This window comes from Pongo abelii, chromosome 7 (genome assembly GCF_028885655.2).
Source record: "Pongo abelii isolate AG06213 chromosome 7, NHGRI_mPonAbe1-v2.0_pri, whole genome shotgun sequence".
Lineage (NCBI taxonomy): Eukaryota > Metazoa > Chordata > Mammalia > Primates > Hominidae > Pongo > Pongo abelii.
Genome location: NC_071992.2, coordinates 66,770,003 through 66,785,915, shown reverse-complemented (window position 1 = coordinate 66,785,915; position 15,913 = coordinate 66,770,003). Strand labels below are relative to the sequence as shown.

The following is a 15,913-nucleotide window of genomic DNA, read 5'->3' as shown; positions in this document are numbered from 1 at the left end:
AAACTGCTAAGGATAACTAACTACCTTCTTACATGATTATTATTATTTTAGAGACGGGGTCTCACTTTGTCACCAAGGCTGGAGTGCAGTGGCACAATCATAGCTCACTGCAGGCTCGAACTCCTAGGCTCAAGCGATCCTCCTGCTTCAGTTTCCTGAGTAGCTGATTACATTATTTTTACAACACACATAAGGTGGACAGGACATGACCAGGTTCAGAGATAAAATGAAATGCAGGGGCACACATCTTAATGGAGTGAGATTCTTGGCAGATGGCCTGCGAGCCTATTCTTAGGCTAATGGTGAATTAGCAATTGTCTTTGCTGGCTTCAAGCTTTAGGTGAAATTGCTTGAATTCTTTACAGACTAAACTTCTTGCCTGCTTCATACTGTAAGCAATTTTCCCACCTAAAATGTCAGTTTACATTTTAGTCAAAGATTTTCAGTGGTTTCTAAAATGTTTATAAAATTACTAGGTTGCCTTGCTCTTAAAAAATTCACAAAAATTTCTTTCTGGAATATGTCATATAATGGGTGCTGGTGTTCCTAAGATCTGCTATCATAGTAAAGCATGGGTTTCTAATATTTATTTTTTATAACATACGTATTTTTCTTTTTCTTTTTTTTTTTTTTTTTTTTTGAGACAGAGTTTTACTCTTGTTGCCCAGGCTGGAGTGCAATGGCGCAATCTCAGCTCACCACAATGTCCACCTTCTGAGTTCTGCCGATTCTCCTGCCTCAGCCTCCGAGTAGCTGGGATTACAGGCATGCACCACCATGCCTGGCTAATTTTGTATTTTTAGAAGAGACGGGGTTTCTCCATTTTGGTCAGGCTGGTCTCGAACTCCCGACCTCAGGTGATCCACCTGCCTCGGCCTCCCAAGTGCTGGGATTACAGACGTGAGCCACCATGCCTGGCAACATATACATTTTTCAAATGAATCAAAACATCTTTGATTGCTAACTCACAACATCACTAGGACATCACTTTCCCACGTCAATGGAATCAAATAATCGAATGTGATGTTGAAACAGATACCTAAGGAAGTAACTCATCATGCTATGATTTTTAGTTTTCTTTTAGGTAGTCCACTGGTTCTTATATAATATAAATCCTTGGTACACTAGCTTCTGTATGTCCTATACTGTGTTAACTTATCTTGCACAGAGAAGCTACCTCCTCCGTAATCTACTGGGCAGAGGAAATGAACCTGGGAAATGCGCTTGACTCTAATGATATATTTTCTATTGACTCAGCTGTCCAACACCAGGATGTGATGGCAGTGGCCACGTGACAGGAAACTATGCATCTCATCGCAGGTACCCAATGACCTCATGTGCAGTCAGATTTTCATGGTCTTGTTCTATTTTAAATACTTATTCTCACCCTTTCTATCTATGTATTATCTGAAGCAGGAAATGGAGAGTGAGTTGGTTGGGTTTTTGGTTTATTTTCTTTTTCAGAAATAAAATTATGTGATAAGAAAATCATGATTCTTGGTCAAAATGGTTTTCTGATCCTGTAGTCTGGGTTATAAGTGAAAAGTTGAGCTCATGTCAGGCTTTGGTTCTGTGTGGCTTGAGGACTCATGTGGAATGAGGAATAAATACAACAGTGACTCAAATTGACCATTTGCCCCAGGAAAAGTAATACCCTCAATCCTGGGCAAATAACAAATTGAAGCATTTGAGAGATTAAACAGTGCAAAGGAGTTGCTTTAATCTTTCTACTCACCATCTCCATTGATGGGATTTGTCTTCCCTTTGGAAAAGCACCATCACCTGTTTGTGCAGCAGGAATGGACTCTGTGTGTGGGTGATCATTGCATCCCTGAGCTTTAGAGTTGGGGGGTCTCATTGGGCTAAAGTCATTCATTTGATAAACAGAAAATCTGAATCTATGAGAAATAGTTGAAGTGCCATCAGCCCAGACTGGCGAGAAGAGAAAAGCCAGATTCAAAGCCAGTTATTTTTTTTCCCAATCCCCAGTCACCAATAATTTAACGTATGTTCACGACTCAAGATGCCATTTGACTCAGATTTGTATATGTCAGTGTTGTGTTGTGTTTTTTTCCTCATCCCTCTCTAGTGTTTCTGGATGTCCTTTAGCAGATAAGACTCTAAAATCCCTCATGGCTGCCAACTCTCAGGAGCTTAAGTAAGTGCGAGAAGCATGGCCGGCTTGCCCTTCATCCACACGGTAGGACCCTCTCGTTCAGTGCCCATTCATTGCCCAAGTGATCAGCAACAAGCAGTATGTCCTGCCTGCTGGGATCACAGCAAAGGCACTTTCTCACTAAAGCGCTGGGATGACTGAAACAAAATCACTGTAATTTAATTTAGTTAATTTGCTTGCTTCCGGGGCTTTGTCATTTTATAATAATTTTTAAAAGAGTTATGTAATAGTTAACACAATACTTTTTTCTGTAAATTTCAGAATCTATGTATTAAATCAGACCTGTGAAGGAGTCTCAAAGCATACCTGCCATTTAATTTTAAAGAAATTGCATAATCCTTAACCTGCTGGGTATTTTGATTCACACAACTGCCTTTCACTCGGGTGCCAAAAACAGTTTGGGCTCATTCCTGCCTCATCTGCAAGATCTCAAAGTCACATGTATATTAACTTTTACTTTGTGATTTCATTTTTCCTGCTCATCTTCTTTTAATACAAAGTTCTCATTTGTTTATTTTCATATCTTTTTATATTATGTATAGAACAATAAACATTTATAATCTACCTTTTACCTCGTTAAAAATATGATAGGGCATAAATTTTAAAAGATAAAGAAATAGGATTAAACAAAACTAATTACATTTTTTTACAAATAATAAAGCGTTAGAAAAAATGAGTATTACTACATCTACTGGTAAAACAATATGCGTAGACAGCAGCATTAGCATTTGGTGTCTAAAACACATGTAACATTTCATGTATTATATTTTCTTAGTATTTTGTTAGTCTTTCACTTTTTTAAGTTGTTTAAAATTTTTTTATCTAAAAATTTTAAAGACTAAGTTTATGAAAGAAGATGTGATAATGGACAGATATGAAAATTTGGAATCTTAGTACCAAAAATAGTAAAATAAACTGTGAAATATACTTTTCTAATTTTCTTTCTTTTTCTCTTTTTTCGTTTTTTTTCTTTTTTGAGACGGAGTTTCAGTCTTGTTGCCCAGGTGCCCAGGCTGGAGTGCAACGGCACAGTCTCAGCTCACTGCAACCTCCGCCTCCCAGGTTCAAGCGATTGCCTGTCTCAGCCTCCTGAGTAGCTGGGATTACAGGCATGCACCCCCATGCCCGACTACTTTTTGTATTTTTAGTAGAGACACGGTTTCACCATGTTGGCCAGGCTGGTCTCAAACTCCTAACCTCAGGTGATCTGCCCACCTCGGTCTCCTAAATTGCTGGGATTATGTGAGCCACCGTGCCTGGCCACTTCTCATTTTCTGTATAAAGTACAATTTACTTTGTCAGTGTGGATTTTAGAAGTCATTTTATTGACTGTCATTTTTCTAGACTAAAATATAAGTAGTAAGTAGAGACTAATAATTAACAGATTGAAAAGTGAGATGTACCAAAACTTGTTACTGAATTGCTCTAAACTTCTACATTGCCACATCTTAATTATAGCTATTGGGTCTCTTAAATATTTTCTCTAAAACTTGCTTCTAGAAAAATGTTGGTAATACACTGAAAACATGTAAATTGAGAGATCCTATAGCAATATTCATATTTAATATTTTATACAGCTATCTAATAAGTAATGTCTTTGGTTTTTTCCATACAAGAAAATTTCTTCCATCAAGAAAAATCAGAGACATTTTATTGACCTCTTGTTTAGATATTCATGGAGAATGCCCAAAAACGGTTACTCAGCACAGATATTTCCATATCAATATGCTATAAAACCACTTTTTCACTAAAAAATGTTAATAGAAAAAGACCAGCATGTAAAACTTTCTTATAATGGAAGATACATATTATGTCTTTAAATGGTTGATAAAAGACTCAATGCAGGTTGCTCTGGTTAACCAGAAGAGTTTCGTGCTCATTTTATATTACATTTGAAAAAAGAAAAAAAAGGCATTTGTTCCCTATTTTCTGACTCAGGCTTGAATATAAATGCATTCTGTGAAAGTTCAGGGGAATGGAATTTAAGGAAAGGGATAGTAAACACATTTTTCTTTGGATTATTGTTTTTCTCAAATGGAAATTTGATCTGAACCACAGTGTGCGTTCAGAAAAGCAAGTATTTTGTGATGGCCTCTAGGTTTTGTTTGTATTGGGGATTTTCTAAAAAGACAGCGAAAACGTGAAAATCTGCATAAACTTTTATATTTAAGAATATTTTGAAAGCTATTCCTAATCAGCATTCCTAGTAGAAATTGGATTCCCTGTCATCTTTCACTTTTCTCATTCCAAATTTAATGGTTGATTGTTGATATAGTTATGATGGATTTTCCCCCAAAGACTGTTTAACTTGGGCCATGAAGCAGGACAGACGAGGTGCAAATTATTGAGGTTCTTTGATAATCCCATAAATGTTCCAAGTCTCTGCAGTTCACGTGTATCACTGTTGTTCATCTGAAATCAATGGATTATCATAGTCGCACAGCATATCAGAGAAAATAAATTATTCATAAAAATCATTTGGAGGCGGGGCACAGTGTCTCATACCTGTAATCCCAGCACTTTGGGAGGCCGAGAAGGGCAGATCACCTGAGGTCAGGAGTTTGAGATCAGCCTGGCCAACATGGTGAAACCCTGTCTCTACTAAAAATACAAAAATTAGCTGGGCATGGTGGCATGTGCCTGTAATCCCAGCTACTCGGGAGGCTGAGGCAGGAGAATCACTTGAACCTGGGAGTTGGAGGTTGCAGCAAGCCGAAATCGCAGCATTGCACTCCAGCCTGGCCACAGAGGGAGACTCTGTCTCAATAATAATAATAATAATAATAATAATAATAATGGTAATAATAATAATAATAATTTGGAAAACTTTTCTTTTTACATAAAAGGTAAGAACTTTGCATGATGTAGACAGAAGCCCAGCAATAAGTTGTGGACTGATTTTCAAGTCCCTTCTATATGAGGTTAAAAAAAAAGAATGTACAATAAATAACAACTAATCCATTGTCACTCAGTAGTCATATATCCTTAAAAAATATTTAAATTGATTATTAACCAAAAGATAATTATATTTAAGCAAAAACAGTCTCACACAAAAAGCAGCTCATTGTTTTTAGTTACATTTGGCTGTGTGACCCCACCTCCCTCCACGTGAACTACAGAGACTTGGAACATTAATGTGATTACCGAAGAACCTAAATAACTTGAGTATGACCCCCACTCCCCCGACTACAACCTCTTGGCCCATGCTCTCTTCCTGTGCCTTCCAGGTGTCCAACCCCAGGCTGCGATGGCTCGGGGCACGTGACTGGAAACTACGCTTCCCACAGAAGGTAGGATTGATCTTATTTCTGAGATGTGGAAATGAGCTTATCGGCAGCAGTCAGAGAGATCACATAATTTTGCTTTGTTCTTTGTCGGGTCCCTATTTCAGCTTGTCCGGATGCCCTCGTGCAAGGAAAGGTGGTGTCAAAATGACCCCTACCAAGGAGGAAAAAGAAGACCCTGAACTGAAGTAAGTGCAACAGTTGAGACATGGGGGTCAGCTGTCTCTTGTTGGTAAAATGGGAGGGACCTTGGTTGGGATGCAATTGAACACGGATTGAGTTTCAGGGAAGGTGTACCCTATTAAATATAAGCAAGAGTCAAACTATTTGGTGGTTTGAGAAAAGTTTCCAATTTATAGCTACATTTCCACAGCTCTTTGATAATGCAAAAGATTGTTTTAAAAAGTAACAGTTTCATACGTTTCTCAATTGTTTTAAAGGAAAGTAGTATTGTGGAAGTGCTATACAATGATAAATATGGCAGCACTTTCCCCTGAAACTTTAATTTTGCTTAAGGTGAAATTATATCTAAATTGAATTCCTTCCTTTAAGAAAGGTCATGGATGATATATGCAGATATAGACGTAGAAATTTAAGACTCTGGAGTGCGGTCTCCCAGCACAGAAGGGCTCAGGAGGCCTCAGAAACCAAAGACAAGGCTTGATACCAATCAGCTAAGCTGTGGCAGAGTGTGCCACCACGCTACATGTTTTGTTAAAGCTTCTGTTATTGTATACACGAATTCCACTGTGTTTACATATTTAAAAATGCCATTGTTCAATTTAAAAAAAAAGAAATTTAAGTTGTTTTCTCAACAACAGTTCTAAATGCAATATTTAAACATTTAGAAACTCAAATTCCAATTCTATGAGTGATGTGCTACGTAGCATCTGTTAAGGCAGTTAACATGTTATACCTTTGGTCTTCGGAAGCAACATAACATAGTCCTTATATGGTTGGCTCTAGACCTAAAAAGTGTGGGCATGAACTTGGCTCCACTTCTTATAAAATGGGTGGCAAATTACCTGAGCTCTCTAAGCCTCATTATTCCTCATCTACAAAATGGGATAATAATACTCTCTACCCAGTAGATTGTAGTGAATATTAAGTGAGATAATGCATGAAAATCGTGTAGCTCAGAGCCTGCTTACGCAATGCTGTTTTGCTAGTTATGGTGGCATCTTTTATTAAAACTCTCTAATTGCATGGTTTGTTCTCTGGAGAGCATAGGACTATCACTGCCTTCTTCCCGGCTGGTAATGTCTCTGCTTTCTCTCTAGATGTCCTGTGATAGGGTGTGATGGCCAAGGTCACATATCAGGTAAATACACATCACACCGCACAGCTTCTGGCTGTCCTCTGGCTGCCAAGAGACAGAAGGAGAACCCTCTCAATGGAGCCTCCCTCTCCTGGAAACTGAACAAGCAAGAGCTACCACATTGTCCCTTGCCAGGCTGCAATGGGCTGGGCCATGTAAATAATGTTTTTGTCACCCACCGAAGGTAACGTGAGTTTTCTGTCTTTTTGTTGTAGTGTTGTGATCGGTTGTCACCTAGGCTGCCTTGGGGAGAGGGTTGTGAACAACCCCCTAAAGGTTGTTCACTGTAGCAGTTGAGATGTCATAACATGAAGTCTTTCTATATAGATATTGGATGAGCATGAAGAATGAAAAATGTTATTTTCTCTATTTCTTAAAATTACTACACAGTTTTCAAGTGCTCTAGAAAATGTACAGTTGGTTTTATTTGTATTCTAAAATATTGCTTAGGCTGCTGTTTCTTAACGGTTCAGTCATTTAATGGTTTACTTCAGTTCCAAATGGTGATATCTATTCTATTATGTTATGTAATTGCAAACTTTTACTTTATATATTTATAGCATTCCCTCTGTCTTATGGACTGGCTCAATTTGGGGGCAAAATTGTAGTTATTTTGCTACTGGGAGGATGTGACTCATCCACAGCAGCCAGAAAGAAAATGACACAGTGACTGCAAAGTGTGCAGCAGGATACAGGAGATCTAGAAACCCTTTTATAGTTTCCCAATGACTGAATTCCTTTACCACCGAATGTCATGCATTCAGCCAAGCCCTTTGTTGGGCAACAGTGATCTTTGTCCAGCTTTTTGGTTCACATTCCACCTAAAGGAAAAGATTAGAAGTTTCCCTACATATTTCTTCCATCAGCGGAGTCCTGTCTTGTCTTTTGGGCCACTGTATATGATGCTGGTTTAAAATCCAATGAAGCTTTAGGAAACCATTGATGTTTTGTATATGAGCAGTGTAAACACTGAGCAAAATTGGGGCTTTTTGAGATTTTGCTCAGTTCTAAAGATATATATGGATGATATCAGAAAATAAAGCCTTCCGGGAATTGCTTGTTTAAAGATATTTAAATATTCAGTAAAACCTGTTTGTGGAGAAAACTTGATTTTTTCAAGTAGTTTATTTTTTGATGGTTTTCAAATGTAGACCTATGTCCACAATAGCACACATTATTTTATTCTGAGTTTGAATTATTATTTCATATTCGGGAACTTCGGTCACAAATCAAGTGTGCCTAATGGCACATTTACTGTACAGTAGCTTGACTTCCTTGTAATGACCTCAGTAATATCCATGTTGATACTGCTAATGAAATATTAATGCTGTACTGTGGTGAGCACATCCCTCAGTTAGCAATAGTGAAGTTATCTTTAAAAATTATGAAGAAGTTTTAAATGATGATGCCCAGGCTTGGTGAGGATGTGGAGCAACAGATACTCCCATACTCTGTAGGTGGCAGAGCAACTGGTAGTGACACTTTAAGAAGCAAATTATCTTTAAAGAGTCAAGTTGAAAACTGAACAAATGCACTTGCCCCAGCACACACCCAGACTTATGCCCAGAGGATCTCTGCATATGAGAACCCAGAGATCTGTCTGACCACATCCGAGCAGTGTTGCTCTACTAACTCCAAACTGGAAACAACCTCGGTGCCCACTAACAGTGGAGTGGGTAAATAAGTAGTGCTTCTTGGTGGTGGTACATGCCTGTGGTCCCAGCTACTCAGGAGGCTGAGGCAGGACGATTGCTTGAGCCTGGGAGTTTGAGGCTGCAGTGATCTATGATTGCTCCACTGCACTCAAGCCTGGTGACAGAACAAGACCCCATCTCTAAAAATAGAATATTCTTTTAACTGCAAATACACATCATTGGTTCCTGTTTACATATTACGTATTTCATAATAAGAAAAAGAAAATTCTGATTTCAAAAATATAGGGGGCAATACTAATGGCAAGGTACTATTTGCTTGCTTGCTTGCTTGCTTGCTTGCTTTCTCTTTCTTTCTTTCTTTCTTTCTGTCTTTCTTTCTTTCTTTCTTTTTTGAAACAGAGTCTCACTCTGTCACCCATGCTGGAGTGCAGTGGGCTCGATCTCGGCTCACTGCAACCTCTGCCTCCCCAGTTCAAATGATTCTTCTGCCTCGGCCTCCTGAGTGGCTGGGACTACAGGTACATGCCACTACACCAGGCTAATTTTTGTATTTTTAGTAGAGACAGGGTTTTGCCATATTGGTCAGGCTGGTCTCGAACTCCTGACCTCAGGTGATCTGCCCACCTTGGCCTCCCAAAGTGCTGGAATTACAGGCATGAGCCACCGCACCCAGCCTCCAAGTTATTATTTTCTAAGAGATGGAAAGCAGTGAAGAATTTAGACAAAGGTAATTCAGATTTCAGCATTCTTGACTCGAAAGTTCTCTTGCAATTTAAAATATTTAAGAAATTGGATTTAATTTGGGGTATCCTCTTTAAGGTGGAATACTCTTTCTTTTCTATGTGTAGAATTTAATGGAATTGAATTTCTCTTGTGATTTCAAATATTTAAGAGACTGTATTTAATGTGGGGTATTCTCTTTAAGGTGGAATGCTCTCTCTTTTCTGTGTGTAGAATTTTTTTTTTTTTTTTGATGGAGTCTCACTCTGTCACCCAGGCTGGAGTGCAGTGGTAAGATCTCAGCTCACTGCAACCTCCTCCTCCCAGGTTCAAGCGATTCTTCTGCCTCAGCCTCCCAAGTAGCTGGGACCACCATACCCAGCTAATTTGTATTTTTGGTAGAGATGGGGTTTCACCATGTTGGTCAGGCTGTTCTCAAACTCCTGAACTCAAATGATCTGCCTGCCTCAGCCTCCCAAAGTGCTGGGATTACAGGTATGAGCCACTGTGCCCGGCCTATGTGTAGAATTTAATGGAATAATATGGCAAAACGCCTTGCTTATGCCTGGCACACAGTAGGGGTTCAACACAGATGATCTTCTTTCCTGTTTGTGAAGATAATATTAAACCTATATGTATATATGCAGGATGACTTATATGACTTGGAATATAACTCACAACTGGCTTTTGTACGTTATGTATTTTGAATCTGAAATCTCTGAGGTTGTTCATATTCTTTCCCATCACTTGTTACCTAGTAATAGCTGACATGTATTCAGGGTTCTTGCCCACAGACAGCACCCTTATAAGTAACTTGTATGGTTTATTCCTTTAAACCTTTGCAAAACCCTGTGAGCTATAGGTATTATAATTATCCTCAGTTGACAGAAGATGAAACGAGCACAGGAAAGTTATGGAATTGCTTTGAATACAGGTTGGCACATGAGAGCCAGTGTCATCCCACTTCCCCTAAGGTTTAATGATGGGTCCTCACCATGGGCCAGGTACCAAGCTGAGGTGTCACAGGCACTAGTGCATAGATTTTTCTCAACCAAAATGGGAATAATTACAAAACACACTTTGTAGGACGTTTAAGAACAATTTGACCCACACACTATATCCATATTATATTTATATAATAACTACCTTCAAACCTTGCTTTAAATCTCTATGTGACAAAATTTTCCCTTTGAAAAAAATAGCAATCTGAGAAGACAAGTGATATGTTAAAACACACACACAATTATGGATGTTTGTAGTTTTAAAATCAGAAGTCCTGTGATTGACAGAACTCATTTAGTGCTATGCCATATCTTTGTGATTTTATTGAAACTTATTAATAATATATTGTAAGCAATTATGTTCACGACATACATTGTATCACCTGCCATTTTGCTTTAAGAAGGCAGATGAAGATATAATTTAAAATTGCAGCTGGGCACTGTGGATCACGCCTGTAATCCCAGCACTTTGGGAGGCCAAGGTGGGCAGATCACTTGCTGCCAGGAGTTCGAGTCCAGCCTGGCCAATATGGTGAAACCCCGTCTCTACTAAAAATACAAAAATTAGCCAGGTGTGGTGGTGTGCACCTATAATCCCAGCTACTTGGGAGGCTGAGGCAGGAGAATTTCTTGAGCCCAGGAGGTGGAGGTTGCAGTGAGCCAAATTGTGCCAGTACACTTCAGCCTGGGTGGCTTAGTGAGACCCCGCCTCAAAAAAAAAAAATCCCTTAATATGTCATAATAGAATGGTAATTTTGGTCAAAACCATATAAGGCACGTTTTTTTCTGCCTTTCCAATATGGAGGAAATAACTCAGCCTCTTAAAATCTGCCTTCAAAAGGAAAAAGGACTTTTAAAATGTTTTTCCTGCCCTTTTTTTTTTTAATTGAAGATTCATTTTACATCCTGGAAGATATGAAATCTCTACATTGGAAGATACAAAATCAAGTGGCATTTTGGAAGCAAAGCCTCTCTTTCATAACTATATTCTTTGCTTCTAAGTCATGTAATTATGGATGGACGCTTCATTAACTTTTCCACAACACTGTGTCACCCTGAAAGTTTTCTGGCATGTTGTCTGAACAGAGTAGATCCTTTAAGGGTGAGGATCAGAGAAGTTCTAATGAGGTATTAATATCCATTATGTTACAGATGGACTTACTGACCTGCACCTTTAAATATCCAGTTTACCAAATAAATATTCATGATTATTTTCTCAGAATACAATATGTGACATAAAACAAGACAGACATGCAAACCCCTCATAAAACAGATAATGAAACTTTTATAGGCCACAGTTGACAGTGAGAAGCTTCTGAAAATAGAAGACACAGTTTCCAAGTTGAGCTTGTGCTTTTCATTATTTTCTTTTTCTGTGTAGAAAAATGTATAGCTTATCAAATTAGGCAAACTGCATAACCTTTTCTATATATGTAATAGTATATGTCTATTATTTTCTATATTTCATAGACTCTTAGTGTAGAATAATTAGTATTCTTGAAAAAATAAAGTAATTAAGCACACATTTATTAAGGGCTTTGCTTCAGAAATATTTTCTTTCACTCTGCCAAATGTCCCAAGCTTCAGGGTGAAATGATTTCTTTATAGATGAGTTGTAACTAACTTTCTGCAGAAAAAAAGACTTTAAATGACTGATTATGATCATCACTATTTTGATCTAAAAATTGTTTCTACGAAAACATAGCAAGATTGCCAAAGAATTAATGACTGGATAGAACAACAAAATTATCTGATCATAAACGTTGAAAATCAAGTTTTCTTCAATGTTGTCATTTATCATGCTGGTGCAATTTAAATAAAACAGATGACATTAAGGGAAAGAAACCCTGCTGAAGAGTGCCGCTACTAAATGGAAAGGGTTATAAACACCACTGCAATGTAATAGACTGCCTCTGCAGTGATTGCATCTGAATACACTTGTGGCAGCTCCTCTTATTCTCCTTCCAGGGTAGAGATTTTTTTTAATGAAAAATGTTGTAAAAGTTAAAGAAAAAAATTAAAAACATTCTCATAACCAAACTGAATTTGCCATGGGGGCATGGGGTAGGGCTTTATTTTGGCTCGTATTGAGTCATTCTATAAAGGTCAAGGGACATTTTATATAAAGGCAGGAAGAACTAGATTCTGCTTTATTACTCATGGAATTTTGACTAATTGGGAACAATTCTTATTCATAATATATATGTACAATTTCACACAGAAAATAAAGTAACCACTACTAAACAAAAGAACTTACTTGAATGGAGATGAATAGCAATTTAACAAAATAAATTAAATAATAATTGTGTATCAGCAGCAACTATTTGTACCTTGATTTAAGGAAAGAAAGCAAAACATTTTACATTATCTGAGGGCCTTCGGCCTTTGCTTTAATGGGTATGTATTCATTACTCTCTACAGACTGTGGGTTATAATGTAATTAATCGGCAGCAAAAACACAAATAGGTTGTGAATAAAACATTTTAATTTTTATAAGAAATCATATACATTTCATACATTAGTACAATTTCTATTTTCACAGCTTATCTGGATGTCCTCTCAATGCACAAGCTATCAAAAAGGGCAAGGTTTCTGAAGAACTCATGACCATCAAGCTCAAAGCAACTGGAGGTAAGAGCACAGGGCTGGCTGTCACCACCTCCTCCAGGATGTAGACCCTGGCTCCCCAAAGAGTTTCATGTGTCAAAGTATTCTCTAGGTGGGAAGCATAATTTTAATGTACAAGAAGAAAGGTTTCCTCAGATTTGAACTAAAATTATAACTTTGTTTAAAAACCAATTTTTGGTGTCTTCCTTATTTTTAAATAAGGAGTGATCCCCAACAGAGAAATTCAGGCAGTGGGGTATGATGGATTAAGATACACTTGTGGTTGGTAGGGCATGCTGGCTCACACCTGTAATCCCAGCACTTTGGGAGGCCAAGGATAGAGGATTGCTTGAGGTCAGGAGTTTGTGACCAGCCTGGGCAACACAGCCAGACCTCATCTCTACAAAAAAAAAAAAAATTAGCCCAGTGTGGTGGGGCACACCTGTAGTCCCAGTTACTCTAGAAGCTGAGATAGGAGGATTGTAGAGACCAGGAGCCCAGGATCGAGGCTGATGTAGTGAGATATGATAGTGCCACTGCACTCCAGCCTGGGCAACTGCAAGAGATCCTACCTCTAAACAAAACAACAACAACACAGATACACTAGTGGAAGTTGTGTCCTTCAGTCTCTCTGACATGTGTGTGTTTTCTCTCTCTCGTGTGTGTGTACGTGTGTGTGTGTGTACGTGCGCGTTTTTCTGGTATAAATCTGCTATAAAATTTCAGGAAGCAGTTTCTGGCATCTGTATTTGAATCCTTCAATTGTGTTATTCTGTGATCAACATATTTTTATAGAGATTCTGGAAGGTTTGGATTTAGCATCCAGATCTTTACCTACGTCTATATTTCCCTAGATATTTCCTTAGTGTCAATCCCCTCTCCAAGTTCAGAGATACAGTTTCTGAGTTCTCTGTTTGGATCCTCCAATTTTCCTTTGATTCTTGAATGCATTTTCTTGAGATTTCTAATGAGCATTATCTGGGGCCTGTGTTGTTTTCCATCAAAGATTATTCCAAAGCATTTGAGAAACAATGACAGAGCAATTATTTTGCTCTGGAGACTTTATTTGATGGCATCTTTGGCACATGACTAGAATTGAGCTGGGGACTTTCACTGTTGCTACTTTCCCTGAAAGCATTGCTCAATCTTTTTAATTTGTGTGTGATTTTAAAAAGAAGATATGCAGTATCAAAGGGAGGGAAAGCACTCGAGCTTCCTACTGTTTCCTTCCAAGGCCTTCACCTGCTTTATTTAAAGCGATCCTTTGGGGGGGATGCTCTCCCTCCGTGGGTCCTCACTGCTAAGCACCGAAGGAGGGGAGTGTACGTGCAGAGGAGGAATAAAGCCCTGACTGCTGGGGACAGGCCTGACTCCTCCAGTCTTTCCAACATTCACATGCTCAGGAAAAGAGCTTTTCACTAGATGTTCTGACTGCTCCTTGGAAATACTCCCCATTCCCTAAATACCTCTCAGTACATATGTAGTGAAATTGGGACAATTTAATGTGTATTTATTTATTTCCTTATTTCAAATAGTATTTAAAGGATAAGGACTGCAAAGCTACATGAAATTTTTTTTAAATGCTGGTTAAAAATTTAATTCAGCCAGAAACAGTGGCTCATGCCTGTAATCCCAGCACTTTGGGAGGCCGAGGTGGGCAGATGACGAGATCAGGAGATCAAGACCATACTGGCCAACATGGTGAAACCCCATCTCTACTAAAAATACAAAAAAATTAGCCGATGTGGTGGCATGCACCTGTAGTCCCAGCTACTCAGGAGGCTGAGGCAGGGAATTGCTTGAACCCTGGAGGCAGAGGTTGCAGTGAGCCAAGAAAGTGCCACGGCACTCCAGCCTGGGCAACAGAGTGAGACTCTGTCTCAAAAAAAAAATTAATTCAAAAATGAGACAAAGGAAAGTCGAAGATAAGAATGCAAGACAGAGCAAGCCTGAGGACACTAAGACGTGTGCGAAGAGTCATTTCTTGCTGGATAAATAAGGATTGCAAATTTGACCTTGCCTTTTAGAAGCCAACACAAAAGAAAGCTATAATCGCCACGTGAATCACATGGTAGTAAGTAAACTCAGAGCAAAACTCCTTCTGGAACCCAGTGCATGAAGAAAATATTTCTTATGAGTTCTCATTATGAGAACACCACTACCATCCATACTGTAAACAGAATATAAATTACAAGGCCACTCCTAAGAAAGATAAAAAGAAAACAGTCATCTGACAGCATTACATCAAATTATGATAGAGCTTTGCAGGGGGCCAGCAGCAGGTGGTCTGTCTGAACCCACAGTAGACTTGCAGAGACCCAGGAGCAGCAGGGCTGAGCACATACACTTCAAAGGGTCCCTATATGTCTAGCATCTTCAGCTGAGTTTTCAAAGAATATAGAGCAGCAGCAAGCTGGGCTGAACCCATTGACAAGTGTCAGGGTGCAGTCATTCTATGTGGACAGGTAACTAACTGGAAAAGTACACGTTTTACAATCCAAGAAAGTAGAGGCTGATGCTCTGTAAAGCTTAAGAACCTACAATGACTTTGCATGAGAAAAAGCCCACCTGAATTCAGGTCAGTGGTTCACTGAAGGTCAAGAAGGACCTAAAGTGATTTGGGGGTCTGTTCTAACAATGCTGTGTTTCATGATCCCTTACCTTAAAGTGTGGCCACAATAATTGTTCTCTGGATGATCTTTAAAGTAGGTGTAAACCAACACACCTTCAGACATTAAAAACGTCAAATCAAATTGCAATGAAATACAAAGTGCATATGGCTTTACCTTTAGCATACTATGTTAATTTAAACTAGGTACAAATCATTCATGTAATTAGCTGAATTAGATAATATTTTAGGGGAATATTATGTACAAACCATTTCAAACATGGAAGGTCTATATCAAAAAATGTGTACATTAATTTTAGAATAATTGATCCTTAGTTCTCCATCCTTGCCATAATTAAATTGCCACATTAATTTTTAAAGACTTTTACTAGTCCTTGATAATAAAATTAGGCCATCTGTATAAAAAAGAATGCCAGTCCTTCTGTGCTTTGTAGAAACAAGCAGAAGTTATGATAATTGATCTATGTATATGGTCTTGCATTTAGGAGCTCCTTCTAGCTCTTCTCATGTGACAAAATAATGT

General features: G+C 38.5%; 1 protein-coding gene across 9 annotated transcripts in view; it reads left to right on the top strand.

The window, feature by feature from the left end:
- Positions 1–15,913, top strand: part of ST18 (ST18 C2H2C-type zinc finger transcription factor) — a 144,358-nt gene that overhangs the window by 116,250 nt on the left and 12,195 nt on the right. For all 9 annotated transcript variants that reach the window (XM_054561607.2, XM_054561605.2, XM_054561600.2 and 6 more), the window contains 6 exons: positions 1,258–1,320; positions 2,090–2,158; positions 5,404–5,466; positions 5,568–5,648; positions 6,741–6,962; positions 12,697–12,785. In XM_054561607.2, coding sequence (XP_054417582.2) covers positions 1,258–1,320; positions 2,090–2,158; positions 5,404–5,466; positions 5,568–5,648; positions 6,741–6,962; positions 12,697–12,785 — 587 coding nt within the window. The remainder of the gene's footprint in view (positions 1–1,257; positions 1,321–2,089; positions 2,159–5,403; positions 5,467–5,567; positions 5,649–6,740; positions 6,963–12,696; positions 12,786–15,913) is intronic.